This window comes from Salmo trutta, chromosome 8 (genome assembly GCF_901001165.1).
Source record: "Salmo trutta chromosome 8, fSalTru1.1, whole genome shotgun sequence".
Lineage (NCBI taxonomy): Eukaryota > Metazoa > Chordata > Actinopteri > Salmoniformes > Salmonidae > Salmo > Salmo trutta.
The window spans coordinates 43,478,621-43,497,322 of record NC_042964.1 but is presented as its reverse complement, the minus strand read 5'-3'; the positions used below and the strand labels follow the sequence as shown (position 1 = coordinate 43,497,322).

Sequence of the window (18,702 nt, the reverse complement as noted above, 5' to 3'; positions counted from 1 at the left end):
AAAAGCATCCTTCACTCATGCTGCCAACATACCCTCGTAAAACTGACTATCCTGCCGATCCTTGACTTCGGCGATGTCATTTACAAAATAGCCTCCAACACTCTACTCAGCAAATTGGATGCAGTCTATCACAGTGCCATCCGCTTTGTCACCAAAGCCCCATATACTACCCACCACTGCGACCTGTATGCTCTCGTTGGCTGGCCCTCGCTTCATATTCGACGCCAAACCCACTGGCTCCAGGTCATCTATAAGTCTTTACTAGGCAAAGCCCCGCCTTATCTCAGCTCACTGGTCACCATAGCAGCACCCACCCGTAGCACACGCTCCAGCAGGTATATTTCACTGGTCAACCCCCAAAGCCAATTCTCCCGTTTGGCTGCCTTTCCTTCCAGTTCTCTGCTGCCAATGACTGGAATGAATTGCAAAAATCACTGAAGCTGGAGACCCATATCTCCCTCACTAACTTTAAGCACCAGCTGTCAGAGCAGCTCACAGATCACTGCCCCTGTACATCGCCCATCTGTAAATAGCCCATCCAACTACTTCATCCCCATACTGTTATTTATTTTGCTCCTTTGCACCCCAGTATCTCTACTTCCACGTTCATCTTCTGCACATCTATCACTCCAGTGTTTAATTGCTATATTGTAATTATTTTGCCACTATGGCCTATTTATTGCCTTACCTCCCTTATCCTACCTCATTTTCACACACTGTATATAGACTTTTTCTATTGTATTATTGACTGTATGTTTGTTTTTTCCATGTGTAACTCTGTGTTGTTGTTTGTGTCGCACTGCTTTGCTTTTTCTTGGCCAGATCGCAGTTGTAAATGAGAACTTGTTCTCAACTAGCCTACCTGGTTAAATAAAGGTGAAATAAAAAAAATGTAAAACATAGATTGATTAGTAGATATGAACTCAGCATTTACTTTTGGGTCATTTTGTCTCATCTTTCAGTTAGGATGTTTTACAGATGTTTTGCACTCACTGTTCAGTAAAGATCTGTTACAATCTGTTTCCCTGGCTTTAATTACTTTTGAGATAGCTCATGGGATGACGTCATCAGTTTCCACAGAATTTGTCACTAATGTGGCTGCCACCAACAATTATATACTTTCACTGCGGTGTCCAGTTGCAGCCTTGAGTCATGGTTCATACTGCCTTCCAAGGAACAGTCTTCAACCATTAGGACCACTGAGAATGCATTTGAATATGTCAAACTCAAATCGCAAATGTTTATGAGTCACTTACTTGGCATGTACTGCATGTTGTAAGCTTTATTTTTAGAAAAGCAATATCATTTCATTTGATATGATATGATACATGACCTTTTGCTTTTTAAGGCAACTTGAAAACAAAACAAAACTCATATCCATTAAAATAATTATTTACAAACCATTGTGCAACATCATAGATAAGGTCAAGACATAGTTTTATAGAAAAGTTTACTTTCCACTGCAGTGGGTCTTTAAAGAGCAGGAGTGTCTGTGTGTTGTGTGGTCTAAATGGCCAGACCATGAGACTATTGTTGCCATTGTCCTTAAATGGACTCCAAGACTGACTAGGGCAGCGGGTTTTTTTTCAGAGGAACCCCTGGACTAGATAGAACATGACAACAGAAAAATCAAGAGCATGTGACCTCACACTGAAGGGTACATTCCAGTGTCCTCAAAGGCAATAGCAGTCTCATTGGCCAGCTTAATTAAAGGTGCACCATACAGGAATTGCTCCACCATTTCCTGGTTGCTAAAATTCGAATAATTAGCCTAATTTCAGTTTATGTGACAAAACAAGCAAGTATAGCGTAGAGAGTCATTGTACCATCTGTGAAATATATTTTCCATAACCAAAAATATTGCATTTTTAGCTGTTTGAAGCTGGTGTACAAAACCGAAAGTAAAAGATGCAAAAATGAGAAGCATAGAAATAGCACACAGAACAGATCTGCCACTGCTTTTACTTGCTTTCAATGAGAATGACAAATCTATAATTCACATTTCTATGTGAATTTGGTCAGGTCGCCCTAAAAGTTACATATTGCAGCATTAAGTAGATAAACAACTGTCTTTGAACCGTTGTGCAGTGTAAAGGAACCTCAGCTGCTCTCAGTTGCTCTACCAACTATGCATCTTTTACTCAGTTACCCTATAAACATGGTGACCCCTGAAAAAGTTCAGTAAATCTCCTGAAACTGCCTCTGGACGCCAACAAGAACAACAAATGCCCTTTACTTGACAGGCAGATTTTATCGTCTTTAATTTACTTTCAAAGGGCATCCAAATTGAAATATCCCCTACTTAGATGAACCTTCTCAGAATCTGAATTTTGGGAAGGTGGATAAAGGGTTGGAGTATGAAAATCCTTAATTTAAACCCAGGGAAAATGAAAAGTCTTTATAAAACAGAGAAGGAGGGGGCTCTCGTGCTAGCGAGCTATGTGCCAAGGTTAGGGATCGGACTTCCAAGCCAGTTAGTGTGTGTACGTGTGTAGAGAGGGGGGAAAGGGGGGGGTGCAATGAATGAGTCGGATGCATTGAGAATAACTATCTAGTATCCTTGTGGATAAATGGGTTACATGATAACGAAATGGGCCCTCTGCCAAGACAATGGGGAAATGATCTTTGGCCTGGACATGGGGGTGACTGGTTCGAGGCTGTTCTACCCCTATTGGCTTCCATGAGGGTAACAAACACATTGCAACAAGTGGCACATAAATTATATGCCATTTTGCTCTGTGCGAATCAGGGGTTGGAACCAAAATGATTTCCCAATCGTTCTGAACAGAACCACATTTCTTCAAGTGCAGTCGCGAAAACCATCAAGCGCTATGATGAAACTGGCTCTCATGAGGCCCGCCACAGAAAAGGAAGACCCAGAGTCACCTCTGCTGCAGAGTATAAGTTCATTAGAGTTACCAGCCTCAGAAATTACAGCCCAAATAAATGCTTCATAGAGTTCAAGTAACAGACACATCTCAACATCAACTGTTCAGAGGAGACTTCGTGAATCAGGCCTTCATGGTTGAATTGCTGCCAAGAAATCACTACTAAAGGACACCAATAATAAGAAGAGACTTGCTTGGGCCAAGAGACACAAGCAATGGACATTAGACCGGTGGAAATCTGTCCTTTGGTCTGATGAGTCCAAATTGGAGATTTTTGGTCCAACCGGCGTATCTTTGTGAGACGCAGAGTAGGTGAACGGATGAGCTCCGCATGTCAAATTAAATCAAATCAAACTTTATTTGTCACATGCGCCAAATACAACAAGTGTAGACTTTACCGTGAAATGCTTACTTACAAGCCCTTAACCAATAGTGCAGTATAAGAAGAGTTAAGAAAATATTTACCAAGTAGACTAAAGTAAAAAGTAAAAATAAAAAGTAACACAATAAGAATAACAATAGCATGTGTTGTTCCTACCATTAAGCATGGAGGAGGAGGTGTGATGGTGTGGGTGTGCTTTACTGGTGACATTGTTAGTGATTTATTTAGAATTCAAGGCACACATAACCAGCATGGCTACCATAGCATTCTGCAGCAATACACCATCCCATCTGGTTTGCGCTTTGTGGGACTATCATTTGTTTTTCAACAGGACGATGACCCAACACACTTCCAGGCTGTGTAAGGTCTATTTGACCAAGAAGGAGAGTGATGGAGTGCTACATCAGATAACTTGGCCTCCACAATCACCCGGCCCCAAACACAATTGAGATGGTTTGGGATGAGTTGGACCGTAGGGTAAAGGAAAAGCAGCCAACAAGTGCTCAGCATATGTGGGAACTCCTTCAAGACTGTTGGAAAAGCATTCCAGGTGAAGCTGGTTGAGAGAATGCCAAGAGTGTGCAAAGCTATCATCAAGGCAAATAGTGGCTACTTTGAAGAATCTAAAATCTAAAATATATTTTGATTTGTTGAACACTTTTTTGGTTACTACATGATTCCATATGTGTATTTTCAAAGTTTTGATGTATTCACTATTATTCTACAATGTAGAAAATGGTAAAAAAAAATGTAAAAGCCTTGAATTAGTAGGTGTGTCCAAAACTTTTGACTGGTACTGTATATAGACATATATATATATATAAACTCAGCCAAAAAAGAAATGTCCTCTCACTGTCAACTGCATTTATTTTCAGCAAACTTAACATGTGAAAATATTTGTATGAACATAACAAGATTCAACAACTCAGGCATAAACTGACATGTGACTAACAGAAATGGGATAATGTGTCCCTGAACAAAGGGGGTGGTCAAAATCAAAAGTAACAGTCAGTATCTGGTGTGGCCACCAGGTGCATTAAGTACTGCAGTGCATCTCCTCCTCATGGACAGCACCAGATTTTCCAGTTCTTGCTGTGAGATGTTACCCCACTCTTCCACCAAGGCACCTGCAGGTTCCCAGACATTTCTGGGGGGAATGGCCCTAGTTCTCACCCTCCGATCCAACAGGTCCCAGATATGCTCAATGGGATTGAGATCCGGGCTCTACACTGGCCATGGCAGAACACTGACATTCCTGTCTTGCAGGAAATCACGTACAGAACGAGCAGTATGGCTGGTGGCATTGTCAAGCTGGAGGGTCATGTCAGGTTGAGCCTGCAGGAAGGGTACCACATGAGGGAGGAGGATGTCTTCCCTGTAACGCACAGCGTTGAGATTGCCTGCAATGACAACAAGCTCAGTCCGATGATGCTGTGACACACCGCCCCAGACCATGATGGACCCTCCACCTCCAAATCAATCCCACTCCAGAGTACAGGCCTCGGTGTAACGCTCATTCCTTCGACGATAAACGCGAATCCGACTATCACCCTGGTGAGACAAAACCGCAACTCGTCAGGGAAGAGTACTTTTTTCCAGTCCTGTCTGGTCCAACGACGGTGGGTTTGTGCCCATAGGCGACGTTGTTGCCGGTGATGTCTGGTGAGGACCAGCCTTACAACAGGCCTACAAGCCCTCAGTCCAGCCTCTCTCAACCTATTGCGGACAGTCTAAGCACTGCTGGAGGGATTGTGCGTTCCTGGTGTAACTCTGGCAGTTGTTGTTGCCATCCTGTACCTGTCCTGCAGCCAATCAGCTGACAGTAGGCTATTGGTTTAGTAGCACACCACTGAACTAGAATGCTCAGCAGCATTTTAAGGAGGTAGAAATGCTTTAAGCTACTCATACACATATTTGGGACAGTAACAGGTTACACAGGTGATAAACCAAATGATTGTTTATACTACATTGTCCTATAGAAATACATAATTGGATGCATTCCATCCAAATCCATAGACAGACATTGACAACATTAAGGCTTCACACTCTCGTGTATCAGTCAAAAGTTATGTTAATTTCCACTCCTGAGGTGCCTACCCCACGGCCTGTGTCTGGATGCGTCAGCTTAAATGATGTGTTAATGTAGCATGGGGCCATGGCGAGGCTGGGGGAATCGGCCCAAATCCAGGCCCTGCTCCACTTTCCTGATCCGTCTTAGTTTGGCAGGGTCATTCTAAAGCCCCAAACAATGGCTCCCACAGACCTATCCACAAACTAACTCATGTGTGCCTGAGAGGGGAATAATGTGTGTGTGTGTGTGTAGTGTGTACATCTGTGTTGCTACGTTTTGGTCTATAGGCTGGGAGGCTGTTCATACCTACACAGGGTTAGTATGTTTTATATTGTATACCATTCTACTATCACATGGAAATGAACCTGGCACGAATGGTGGACGTTGTAGACAAGTGCTCCTTTACCAGTAATATCTCCTGAATCAGCAACTAACCCTAACCACTGAGGTCAAACTGGTCACATACCACTAAACAACATTAATTTTGTTCATCTGCAAACTTGTTCTCAGAGATCCTTATTTTCTAAAAGTGCCATTGGTTCATTCGTACTTGTGTCAGAAGTTCACGAAGCCAAAGTAAAGACCAGAAGGCTTGACATAAAGACTGCTGCTAATATGGTTGCATAATGAATGGAAAAGGGGTCTCTGTTATGAAACTGTGTGATTTCACCTCAATGTCAGACACCCCAGCTGAATCAATCTAAAATGTGTAGCATACTGAGAAACATTGACCCTGCTACGGACAATAATAAAGTGATAGCCTAATACATGTGTAATAGCCTAACATGTATGGGCTACAATGAAGAAACAGCTGTGTGTGTGTGTGTGTGTGTGTGTGTGCGATAACCATAACAGATAACCATAACAGAGAGACAGAGCCTGTGTGTGAAGTAGGGGTAGCTTAGTTTGTTTAGAAAAAGTGTGTAAACATAACTTTAACAGCATGGGTGAAAGAACCCGCGCGTTGCTTAGACTCGCAAAGGAACAGAGTGTGAACCTAAAGCCGATGCGAGGGAATCACTTCATGACAAGGGGATTGGGATGACACGGATTCCTGGCGCGCTCACTGAACCGTCGTCACATGATTCGTTTGCGTACGTTAATCTTCTTGATACTGGGGGGTCTTCTTTGAAGCTTTAGTCGCATTTTAAATTCTACTGACACACAACCTCGTGCTTTCTCATCAGTTCATCGTCTCGTCAATTTCATGTCCGGGAACCAAGTCAAAAACTGTCCAGAAAAGGAGCCATGGCTTAATTATCGGGGTCGTTAAGCCAAAGGAATGTAGGGCTAGCCTACTATTGGCTATAGTTTAAAGTATAGACTATTGGCTAGGCTATTTATTGTCTTCTCGGTGCAACACACAACAAAAAACTAACGAGGACACAGTGATCCAAATACATGATCTGAATTCAACTTTTCCCATGAGCAGAAATCAAGATAGTCGAATGCACATTGTGAAGGGCATTCAGAACCACCCCCTTTACTGGACCGTGTGTTTGTACACAAACCGAGTCATTCATTCTGGCGTGTGTAAAGTCTATGCCTGTCGCCAAGGCAAAAAGCCCCTCCCCTTCCTCCTCGGGCTGATGCAACGCTGGATAGATATAAAGGTGCAGCTAAACCCCACCTCGTTTAGAACAACGTAAATTCAAGTTGCGTATCACATCATTGGCAATTTGATTTATATAACAGCTTAAAATTGAGCTTTTAAGCTATTATTATACAATTGTGTCCACATTGTAAGTTATTTTCCTATTTAATTGGGACAATTGAATTGTATCTTAAGTACATTTCTTGTTACTGAATAAAACTTCAAGGATAAATACTTTCTAGTAGGATATTGGAGACATTCAACCGTGAAGGAATTGTTTCAAAATAAAATTGAAAAGGATCGCCACTTTTTCATAGGGATTTTATTCGTTTTCTCAAAGGTAAGATTCTGTCTGCGCCGCATCTTTTACTGTCTTCCGGGAAATATGCTGGGTTACCGGGTGTAGGCTAATTATCTTGTAATTCTCTTGCTATAAATTGTAATTGTCAATTCTATAGGCCTAGTAAATTGATGTATTGTTAATAATTAAGTCTATTCTATTGGAAAATATGTAAAATAATTAGCCTATATATTGTGTGTTGAAATAGCGGGCCGATGTATTTCATATCTTGCAGGTTATTTCCCTAGTCAATTAGCCAAGATCAATTAAGCGCAAAGATCAGATTTATTAGGTTATAGATGTTTTATTTCTATATTCTTTATAATATTTATGATGCTATGCTATAGGCCTAGGCTACACAGCGCAATGGGCCAGACTCACAAGGAAATAAATAAATAGCACTAGTGGGCTATATTATTTACAGAGGAATGTCGGGGCGGTAACCAAGAAAGGAATGTAATGGATTTGATGGTTGAGTCTTTTCCCTTATTTGGGATATTTGTAAATAAGACTTCAATGTCCAAGAAATGATGCAACCCAAATTAAAGCCTGTAGGCTACAGCTGAGGATATCTAAAACAGATATAGGACTACAGCTCTGCGCAAAATGGTGCCATGCCCATAATAGACAAGCACGTGCCTTTGTTTCCATCAGTCAGTCATGGAAGAAATCTTAGTAAATGGAGCCCAAAATCAAATGATTTAACAGTCCCATGCCTAAAATGTTATAGATTAGTCTGTGCTCTATCATTTAAAACCCTAAACTTATAACATGATCTCACATTCTGTTTGAATAAACGGGATTTGTTAGTTACATATATCGGCCTATTATAATGTAATTCTTATTTAACACGTTGAAATTGGAGATGAAAAGACTTGCGCAATGCTTTTGTCATTCATATTGGGTATGTGACGCTGCGCTGATGTGGATAGACGCGGATGCCGGGCGGCTGGTATTTTTCCACTGGCTCCTGGGATGGGTCAACCCCCCTTCGTCTGGTCACATGACTTCAGATTTATGAGGTAGCTGCAGCGCAATGAGTAGCCTAGTCTCTCCCTTTCCAATATTGATTATTCAACGTCCCTGGTAGAACTCACGGTCCTATGACAGAAGAGAGTTGGAATGGCGCAGGCAAGAAGTTCTCAAATAAACACAAATTGATTCAATGTTTTCCGTTTGTTTTTTATTTTATAGCATGAAACAGGCATCTGCAAAGACAGAGATGAGCCGCTTCAACATTTCCCCAGATGAGGATAGCAGTGTCAGTTCCAATAGTCATGAATACAGTTCCTGTCCAACCAAGAAGGTTCCTATTGACAGGTGAGGCACTGCAGCCTGCTGGGTCTGAAGATGCTCTGCAGTAGACCTATGCCTGTGTTTCTAACCGCAGAAATGTCATCAACTTGCTTATTTTTGTAGAACTTGTATTATGTTTGTTTTAAAGGCTGAATTGGAATGGGATTAATCCATTAAATAAATGCTTTATGCATGTTTGATTTCCAGTCAATATCCCGATATGGATGCGGAGAGTCAAAACTTCCTTCCAGACTACCACCTGGACAAGAAGAAGTATGAAACAGATTATGTAAGTGCTGTCCTGATAACATATAGGCTACCAATTTGAGGCTTATGGTTTACTGTGCATTTATTTTAGTTTTTTTTCTAACTGGGTATATTTGACTTTATTCCCAACAGCATCCAGGCACCGCCTCTTTTGGGATGTCAGTCTTCAACCTGGGCAATGCTATTATGGGCAGTGGCATCCTTGGTCTCTCCTATGCCATGGCCAACACTGGCATTGCACTCTTTGTGTGAGTACTGTTCTAGTGTTTCTGTATGTCAGTGTCAGACTTGGGTTTCAATGAAATCAATTGCAGATGATTTCTACATCTGCATTGCTTGCTGTTTGGGGTTTTAGGCTGGGTTTCTGTATAAGCACTTAGTGACAGCTGCTGCTGTAAAAAGGGCTTTATAAATGCATTTGATTAATGAAGGAAAACTGCCCTGCGGGTTCAATCAGAATGATCACACTGTGTCATCCAATGGCAATGTCCGCAGCTTGCAAGGTGTGACGAAGAACTAGTGGTGTCTGTTTTAAAGTGGTTGACACCAATGATATATTCCAGGATTGCTGATGCTATGTATTGGCCAGTGAGAGGCTTTGAAGCCACCGGTCGACCATATTGGCAGTCCCCAGAAGGAGTAGTCCTCCATAGGAATTAATGGAATTCTATAGTATTTCAATCCAATTTTTCAAGGACAAAATGACATGTATTTTAAGTATTTTGTTGTTGTAGTGGGGACGGTAACATTAGTACTTTAAAAAATATATACTTTATGGAAAAACATTAAATAATTCATTTTTTCATTTTTTTATGTTTAGCTCACATTTCAATTATGCATTTAGTTGTCAGTACACTAATAAATGTGGCAAAAACAAATGTATACACTAATACATTTATTTTATTTTATAGCTTCCAAAATAGTTTTTACAATGGTGGAGGGTGGTGCCAAGATGAAGGCGCAGTGGCTTTAAAACAGCACTCCCTGTCAGTCGAACTAGTTTATATATAAATAATTGGAATGAAAATACACATCCACAATTGAAATAGGGCTCAGCTTTATGAATCTGGGAAGTAGGTAGTAGGAATTAGGAGTGGCAGGTAACCTAGCGGTTAAGCGGGTTGGGCCAGTACCCCAAAGTGTGCTTGTTCGAATCCCTGGGTGAAAAATCTGTCGATGTGCTCTTGAGCAAGACACTTAACCCTAATTGCTCCTGTAAGTTGATTTGGATAAGAGCGTCTGCTAAATAACTAAAATCTAAGTCAACATCACATTGAATAGAATGCAATATAGAATATCACTGTATGTTGCTAGTGTGGAAGATAGTTTGTGGAACTCTCTGAGTCTGAATGCACTCAGTCATATCAGAGGCAATACAGCGCATTCTAAACTTGGCAGTGTGATATACCACCAGGTAGAGCACAACAAGGTCACACCTCAATATCTACCAATGTGAGGCATAGATACTGTGCATACAACCTGAGCACAGCATTTATCCCAGTCTACTGGAGATGTGTCCTTGTCTAAGACAGGGCATTGGATAACCCTGAAGGAAGTTGGAGTAAGCTGGTGAGACAGCCTACAGAGATCAAAGCTTATGCTACCGCAGGGCACAGTAGCTAGTAGCCACGCAGGCCAGTGTTTACGAACAGTGGGTGTACGAGTGTGAGCGCTGGGGTTGGGTGTGTGGCGCACTAGCATCAGGGCCTTTCATGTGGGCCAGTCACTCAGAGCCAGAGGGAAGCCGCTTAGCAGCGCTAATCTTTCTGCAAAGGGGCCAGAGTTATATAAAGGGTAAGGTACGGGAAACGGGCCTCCCATGAGATCATTCCAGTAGACTCTTCATCTTCTCGCCATTACACTCATTTCACGTCATTTCAAACAACGTTTAACCTAAATCCAATGACATGGTGTCATTTTTTGTTGATTTCACGTTAGTTGACAAATCAACCAAATGTAAATCAAAACTAGATGTTGAAATGACTTCTGTGCCGTGTGGGTAGCCAGTCTGAAGGGCCACTTGCACCAACAGCTTATGAATATGAATTATGAATATAATACCTCTGATTATTTGTGTAGCATTGTGAAGTAGGAGAAATTCTGTAAAATATATAAACCATACTGAAAAAAACTTAGGCACTCAATGCAAAACCTTTATTGATTTGGCTTATGCATTTCCGCAACATACCTTCTTCAGGGTATAAAAGCTTTTGTGTATTTTCACAAAGGCCTCAGTTTAAAAAAATCTTTGTTTGCAAAAGGTTTCCACACCATGGGACTTGCGAACACTTCACCGTTGGGTAGATTCAGTATTTACAGAGTGAAAACAATTACCTTAGGGTCATCTAAGGTATATTTGATGAGTCAGTGAAGTGCATATGACGTGATAACATGTAGACTAAAACTATTATGGGCAGAAATGTAAATGGTGACAAGTAAATCTTGTCCATGTTCTGTTATAATCTCCACCCAGAACAGCCAGAAGAGGACTGGCCACCCCTCATAGACTGGTTCCTCTAGGTTTCTTCCTAGGTTTTGGCCTTTCTAGGGAGTTTTTCCTAGCCACCGTGCTTCTACACCTGCATTGCTTGCTGTTTGGGGTTTTAGGCTGGGTTTCTGTATAGCACTCTGAGATATCAGCTAATGTAAGAAGGGCTTTATAAATCCATTTAATTTGATTTGAAGTAGTCGACAGAGCTGTGCTCGGATATAGTCGAGTAATCGTCTCTATACCACTGTGTTGTGGTTCTGAAGTTGTGTGTGTGTGAGTGAAAGGATTTGCACAAGGCCTTCATAACGTGAACCTAGCTCATATCGCTTAGAGATAATGTTTCTCAGTGGCACAATTGCTACTATTAATACAGTGAGTCAGTGATAGCTCTGCACAGCTTGGCTGCTAGATAGAATATCCTGATCTGGAGCTCATTGTCCAATCACATCCCTGTATCTGGATTGTGCATAGCTGTGTTATATCAAAACTGTCCCCGTGACAAGGTCTTTGCAGATCAGCTCACAGACAGAACCTATTGATCCCTGTGTTTGGGTGCTACAGTATAGTAGAGAAGGTCACTTGTATGTCACTTCCTCAGCCTCAACATGGTCAACATGAGATGTGTCCTTGCGATGGTCAGAACACATTTTCCATGTGAATTTAAGCCCTGAGTTGACCTTTGGTGTGGTTTGTCTTCACATTCAGATGGAACCATCGGGAGATCAAGTCAAAATAATATGTTTGAATTGGGACTGGTGAAATGCACCGAACGGAAACAAAGCTTGTACTTATCCAATGTGCACTTATCAGTAGTCAACCGTGTTACTGGGTGTCCGTGTGGTTAATGCCAGTCGATAATAGTCCTTACCAGTCTTGCAGGCCTGGTTCCGTACCTTACTCATGATATAATGTTCCTCTTCTCTCCACAGAATTCTCCTGGTGGCTGTGTCCATCTTCTCCCTGTACTCTGTGCACTTGCTTCTAAAGACAGCCAATGAAGGAGGGTCGCTGGTCTATGAACAGCTGGGTTACAAGGCCTTCGGCATGCCCGGGAAACTGGCTGCATCCATCTCCATCACCATGCAGAACATCGGAGGTGAGAACTAAGGACACTTCAATGGTCATTCAGGAAGACAGATCAAAGTCGGGGAGACAGTCTCATTGATCCACTAGGAGTTGACTATGTGAAAAACACACATAGAAAAGGAAGAGCAGCCCCTTTCCCATAAACCAAATGGTTCTGTAACTGTTTACAATAAATATTTGCAAGGGTACTAGACTTTCCAATGGAACAAACATCCCTTCTGCGAACCAATAGGCCTATTCATCCTTGGTTAGTGCTACTCGAACATTCTCAGAGATGTCTGTTTTGGAACAAAATAAGGCATGTTTTGATGCAAAGTCACTGATTCACAATATGACTGACTAACTGTGACTTTGCTTTTACCTTCGCAGCCATGTCCAGCTATCTCTACATTGTGAAGTACGAGCTGCCGATCGTTATCCAAGCCTTCATGGGAGCTAACAACGGGTAAGCAGCTTTGTCTCTAGATTCTGTGTGACCGTTGGGGGGTGTGTGTGTGTGTGTGTGTGTGTCTTTTAGTCTGCAGTTTGGTTTGACAAATGGCCCATGGTTGTTTTTGAGCGGTCGACCCTCGAGGTGAAGTAGTGACTTTGGTGTCATTCAAAATGGCGACGGGTTGTTTTTGAGTGCTGCGCTGGGAATATGTGAAGAGGCCTCTTTGTCCCTCTCGGCAGAGGGGGAGAGGAGAGAGGAGGGACGGTGTGTTGTCGGCGGCAGTTCAAAGGGTCCTTTTAGAAGAGCCAGTGCCGCACCGAGACAGACCTCTGGATGAGCTCATTCAGACCAACCAACTGGCCCATCAAACATTCATGTAGTGTTGCCAGCATGTAGCTAGACCACCCTAAGTGCAGGCTGCTATTTCTGTGTGTATTGCAGACATTCTGCCATGTTTGTATTTTACAACAACAGTCAAACGAGAAACGAACGCTACAATAGCTTTGATATAGGTCATATTTTTTTACAAAAGCTAGATCAATGTTGTGATACGAATGTGTGTAAGTGTGTGGGTGGGTGTGTGGGTGTAACTGTGTTATTAAATGAAACTGTGTGGTGATATGTGTGTACAGTGTATGACGTGTTCTTGTCTCTCCTGTACGTTCCAGAGAGTGGTATGTGAACGGGGACTATCTTGTGATCTTGGTGTCAGTTATTATCATCCTGCCACTCTCACTTCTCAGGAACCTCGGTAAGACACAATACAGAGAGAGAGAGTGTGTGTGTGTGTGTGTGTGTAAAATGTTGTGACAGGACAGGGGATGGTGACGCACTGTGGAAACGTATGTGTGTAGTAGAGGCCAGAACAGTTTGTTTACATTAGATTCCTTTTTGACTGATAAAGTTAATATATTGCCTTAGAAGAGTACATTCTTATTCATTGTAATATAGTTTTAATATGTTATAACGGATATTACACAGTTAGTATATTTCCTATCTTACATTTCCACAGTATATGAAGTACTCAATAGTTTTTTCTCTCTGTTACTTTACTTCAGGTTACCTTGGTTACACAAGTGGTTTCTCCCTGCTTTGCATGGTGTTCTTCCTGATTGTGGTGAGTCAACATCCTAAACTAATCTGCTGTTATGGTCTTTACAGTTCAGGTTATTGTAGTGAATGGCTCACCTACAGATATGATATCTTAATTTTATCACTGTTGTCGAAGATAATGTTCCTGCACAGTAGGAAATGCAAATTGTAGTGTATTTAAGGATTAAGCGGCTTCTAAAGTTAGTAATTTCCACTTTAATACTGTCAATCTTGATTTATCCTAACTAAAATGTATCAACCACATTTCCCTTAATTATAATCCATACAATAATTCACATTTCCTGTTGCTGCAGGACTATTTTCCTGCAGTGAGAAACTGGTCAAATTAAGATAGAACACCTGAATAACTGTGACACATTGGTTTACAATTCTGACCTGCTCACACTAGCCGGACCATGAGCAAGCATTCTAAAAGTAATTTGTTTTAATCTGTAGTAGTTATAATATTGGCAATTAGCAATGTATGTAGCCAATACTCTGTACCTTTTGTATGGGGGTCTAAATGGGGTTGGTTTCTTTTCCAGGTGATCTATAAGAAGTTCCAGATCCCGTGCCCTTACATCCCTAACATGGATGTGATACTAAACGAGACGGTTAGCAAGGTCCTGAACAACACGGTGGGCTTCCTCAACACCACCGCCGTCGTCTACAACGAGGACGTCTGCACACCCAAATACTTTGTCTTCAACTCTCAGGTGAGAAATGGACAGATATGTTGAGTGGTAAATGGATAAATAGAAAGAGAACTACTTAATGAATGTCCAAGTGCTTTCGTACTTGTATTTGGGTTTTTTTGTCTGTGTGCATGTGTCAAATGTCTAACGGTCTTGTCTAACGCTCTCCTTCAGACTGTGTATGCTGTTCCTATCCTGACGTTTGCCTTTGTCTGCCACCCTGCCGTCCTGCCCATGTACGAGGAGCTTAAAGAGTGAGTCTATCGCTGTTTACCCAGCTTCCACGTTGTCAAGGCTTCACACACAAGTGCACAGACACACACAGACACACACAGACACACACAGACACAGACACACACAGACACACACACAGACACACACAGTTTATAGCTGTAGAACTTGTGAAGGAAGACAGAGAAAAGAACAGTGGTTCTGCGTTGTCTAAACCTCCTCTTCTTTCCCAGTCGTTCCCGTAGAAAGATGCAGGGCGTGGCCAACGTGTCTTTCCTGGCCATGTTCATCATGTACCTGCTGGCTGCTCTCTTCGGATATCTGACCTTTAACGGTGAGCCACCCACGCCCCCCTTAGAAACACATTCATCCTTTTTTTATCAGTCGGATACAAAACTAGTTTGAGCAGGAAACAGTCCGTTTTGGGCTCATATAACCAGTTGTTATGCAAGTACTGTCCCCCATGAGAAAACAAGACACAGAATCAGCTGTCCAATACACCAATGATCCTGTATATTTGTTATGGCAAGGACATCGCACAACCTTGAATAATCTAAACTGTATTACAATTGATCTCTCAACCTCAGTTTGATTTGGCTGGACATGTAACAGGCAGGTTCCAAAGACATTTCTGAACGAACACCAATAACACAGCAAAATGAGTGAATGTTGACCGTAGGGGTTATTATAGAGCATTGCTGACCAGGGTTCGATACCCAGTTGGTCACACATGGGCCCTATGTCTGGATGTCTGAATATCTGAAAGGTGTGGACTCATCAGCCTAAGGGAAATGAATTGAATATGTGGCTTTATAAGTGAGAAGGAAACAAGCATAAATTAAATGACCATATTGGATTGGCTTTACAGTGCATGTGGAGCCCGAACTTCTGCACACCTACTCCAAGGTCTACAAGTCTGACGTGATCCTACTCATCGTTCGTCTGGCCGTGCTGACAGCTGTCACCCTGACTGTCCCTGTGGTGCTGTTTCCCGTAAGCTCCACATATATCTATCTGTCTGGCTGGCAGCCTGTCTGGCTGTCCATCCAGCTGTCCTTCTATCCATCCATCCAAAACTTGCGAGCGTTGTCAAGTTCGGCATTGCCACAATGTTGACCTTGGTCCCCCGTCTCTGTCTGTCTCTTCGTAGATCCGCACGTCGGTCAACCAGCTGCTGTGTGCCTCCAAGGAGTTCAGCTGGATCCGCCACACCATCATCACTGTGGTTCTGCTGGCCTGCACAAACTGTCTGGTCATCTTCGTCCCCACCATCAGAGACATCTTCGGCTTCATCGGTGAGTGAATGTGTTCAGTTGGTCAGGTGCAGTTCACAAAATCTAGAAATTGTAATAGAGAAAGAAAAGAGGTGAACATCCCCACTGAACATCCCCACTGAGCCTATCATCTTCCTTCTCAGGTGCATCTGCGGCAGCCATGTTGATCTTCATCCTGCCCTCGGCCTTCTATATCAAACTGGTCAAGAAGGAGCCCATGAAGTCTGTGCAGAAAATCGGGGTAAGAAACCATCCCGCTCCTTTTTGGTCCATAAATTGATGTGTTGTGGTCTGTGGCTCCTGGCAAGGAGCATCAATCACAGAGTGGGGAAGAAAGCCTTGTTGTGCTAAGCCCGACCGTCTCGTCCTCCCTCTCTCTCCAGGCATCCATCTTCCTGTGCAGTGGTTTCTTCGTCATGATCGGCAGCTTGACCCTCATCACCCTTGACTGGATCAACAACGCCTCACAAGCCTCCGACGGACACTAGGATACCTCATCCACCAGGGGGAGGGGGGCACCACACCATCCGCAGCTCAGCCGCTAAACATCTGACCGCTTAGACTGCTACCCAAGAAGAAGAAGAAAATGACCTCACATACAACAATGTTCGGCTTTGAACTCTAAGCAAGAGACTATACCATTCCAATGAGAATGTACTGAACTTTGTACAGTATGCAGTTAAGCCACACAGGTGGTGATTTTTATTTTTTCCTTTCGTTGTGCTTTCTTTGTTTCGTTTCCGTTTTGGATGTTTTCTCTTTTTTTGTGGTTCTGGTACAGTTGAAACTTTTGATGGTGCCTCAAACAGGGATGGTGTAGTTGTAGAGTTCCAATGCAGCTCATATTCAGGTACTGCGTGTGAGCTCAGCTTTTTGGGCACGGCGACAACTTTTCTCAACCAGGGCCGCACGCAACCGCGGACATCCTGGGATCCCAGAACTCATTAGAGGTGAAGAACATGACAGCAGACTCTACTCGACGTGAATAATTTAGCGTTAAACTTCTTATTTTTTAAAATATTGCCAAAAAAGGTATTTGTAATATGTGTTTATATATTGAAAAGCACTTAATGTTCAGCACACTCGTGAGGAAATTGTCTGTTCACGGACTACTAGACCGCTTATCAGTATTTGTACCAAGGCTGTGTGACCTAGCTAGTGGTGTCGGCTTAACTTGTAAAATGCTTAGTATGAATCAACGAAACCTGCCTTCTCAAAACCCCACACTGGAAGTTGCAAAAGATCTCTTAGGAGAAATCTCTTTTAAAGAAATGTATTACACATTATAATGTATTGAAGACCTTGTTCAAATGTAATACAGCGATGACACTACTGCTTGTAGATGGGGCATGCTCCCTGTCAAATCCCCCGGATGCTAAGGGTAGGGGGACGTTACTTTTTTTCTTTAAGGAAGAATATCTTGAATTTGACCACATGCGTGGTTGTAATGTACCTGTTTACCTTGCAAAAATAGTTGGTTTTCTGACTGTTTTGAGACCGCACATAACCAAACGTCACATCAACGTTACATAATGGCTTCCATGCAGAACTGAGGGAAGGCGGAGGAATGTCGTGTGAGCTGCTCAGTGTATCTGTCAAAATGTCTGTGTTTTTCTAACGGTTGGCAGCTTCTCCTTATTAAACATAACCGTAGTTACAAAAAAACAACGAAATGATTGATAAGGATAGTGTAGAAGTCGGCTTGTCACAAACACGATGCGGGTGGCTCACTGCTTCCAATGTTAACCTCACACATCATCCAAACTGTTATTGTCCTGCGATTATTTATGGAAGAACATGAAATCAATGTAATTTTATCTATTTTACTATATTTATATATTGTACATATATGTGTATATATCTATGAGTTGAACTACTGTATATATGTTTTGTTTAACCTTCTATTGGCATTTCACTAAAACTAGAGCTGTAAAAATTGCTGGTGAATTTGGTCTTTATCAATTTACCCCCCTATGATTAAGTATGGAGCTGTTCACTTTCATTTCTGGAACCATAGTGAGAGAGTTTTCCCTCTTCCACTTGCTGTAATTCTGAAAGACCATGTTTAAAGTGGAACCTACCAAAGCATAGTGGCAGTGGTCTTTGTAACACATTTCACACTTGTTCTATTTGTGACCCTGATAACCTGTTCTCACATGCACATATTGGTTAGAGAGTATGTGAGCCATCTCTTGACCTCAGGAGCAAAGAGGGCATCGCCCACCAGTGTTACACTCTTGTTTCAATGAAACACTATGTACATCATGTAATTATTGTCAAAATAAAGTCAAAGATAATCCCACACATTGTCGGGTCTTTATTGTGTCAGTTGTATTTTGCAGACCAGCTGATTGTGGTGTGGTTTTGCAGGGAGCCCACCATATGCCAGGAAAGTGATGGCAACTCCTGAGACAAAGAACTGGAACCCCCTCAATTTTGATTAATAAACTGCACAAAAACACAAACAATTTCAGGAGAGAATATTACATTGTCTAAATATTGTGGTGGGAAATTATGCATTTTTCAAATGTTGGTATGAATGAGATATATAGTCCAGAATCA

The 18,702-nt window shown here is 42.1% G+C and overlaps 1 protein-coding gene across 1 annotated transcript; it reads left to right on the top strand.

Moving 5' to 3' along the window:
* Positions 1 to 6,962: 6,962 nt before the first annotated feature.
* On the top strand, positions 6,963 to 18,442 carry LOC115199034 (sodium-coupled neutral amino acid transporter 2). Its single transcript, XM_029761543.1, has 15 exons — positions 6,963 to 7,275; positions 8,470 to 8,595; positions 8,779 to 8,860; positions 8,971 to 9,086; positions 12,259 to 12,425; positions 12,785 to 12,860; positions 13,517 to 13,599; positions 13,907 to 13,965; positions 14,486 to 14,656; positions 14,810 to 14,889; positions 15,100 to 15,200; positions 15,735 to 15,859; positions 16,017 to 16,161; positions 16,284 to 16,381; positions 16,524 to 18,442. Exons 2-15 carry the CDS (start codon positions 8,471 to 8,473, stop codon positions 16,626 to 16,628), a joined length of 1,533 nt encoding a protein of 510 aa, XP_029617403.1. The 5' UTR covers positions 6,963 to 7,275; position 8,470; the 3' UTR covers positions 16,629 to 18,442.
* The last annotated feature ends 260 nt before the right edge of the window (positions 18,443 to 18,702 follow it).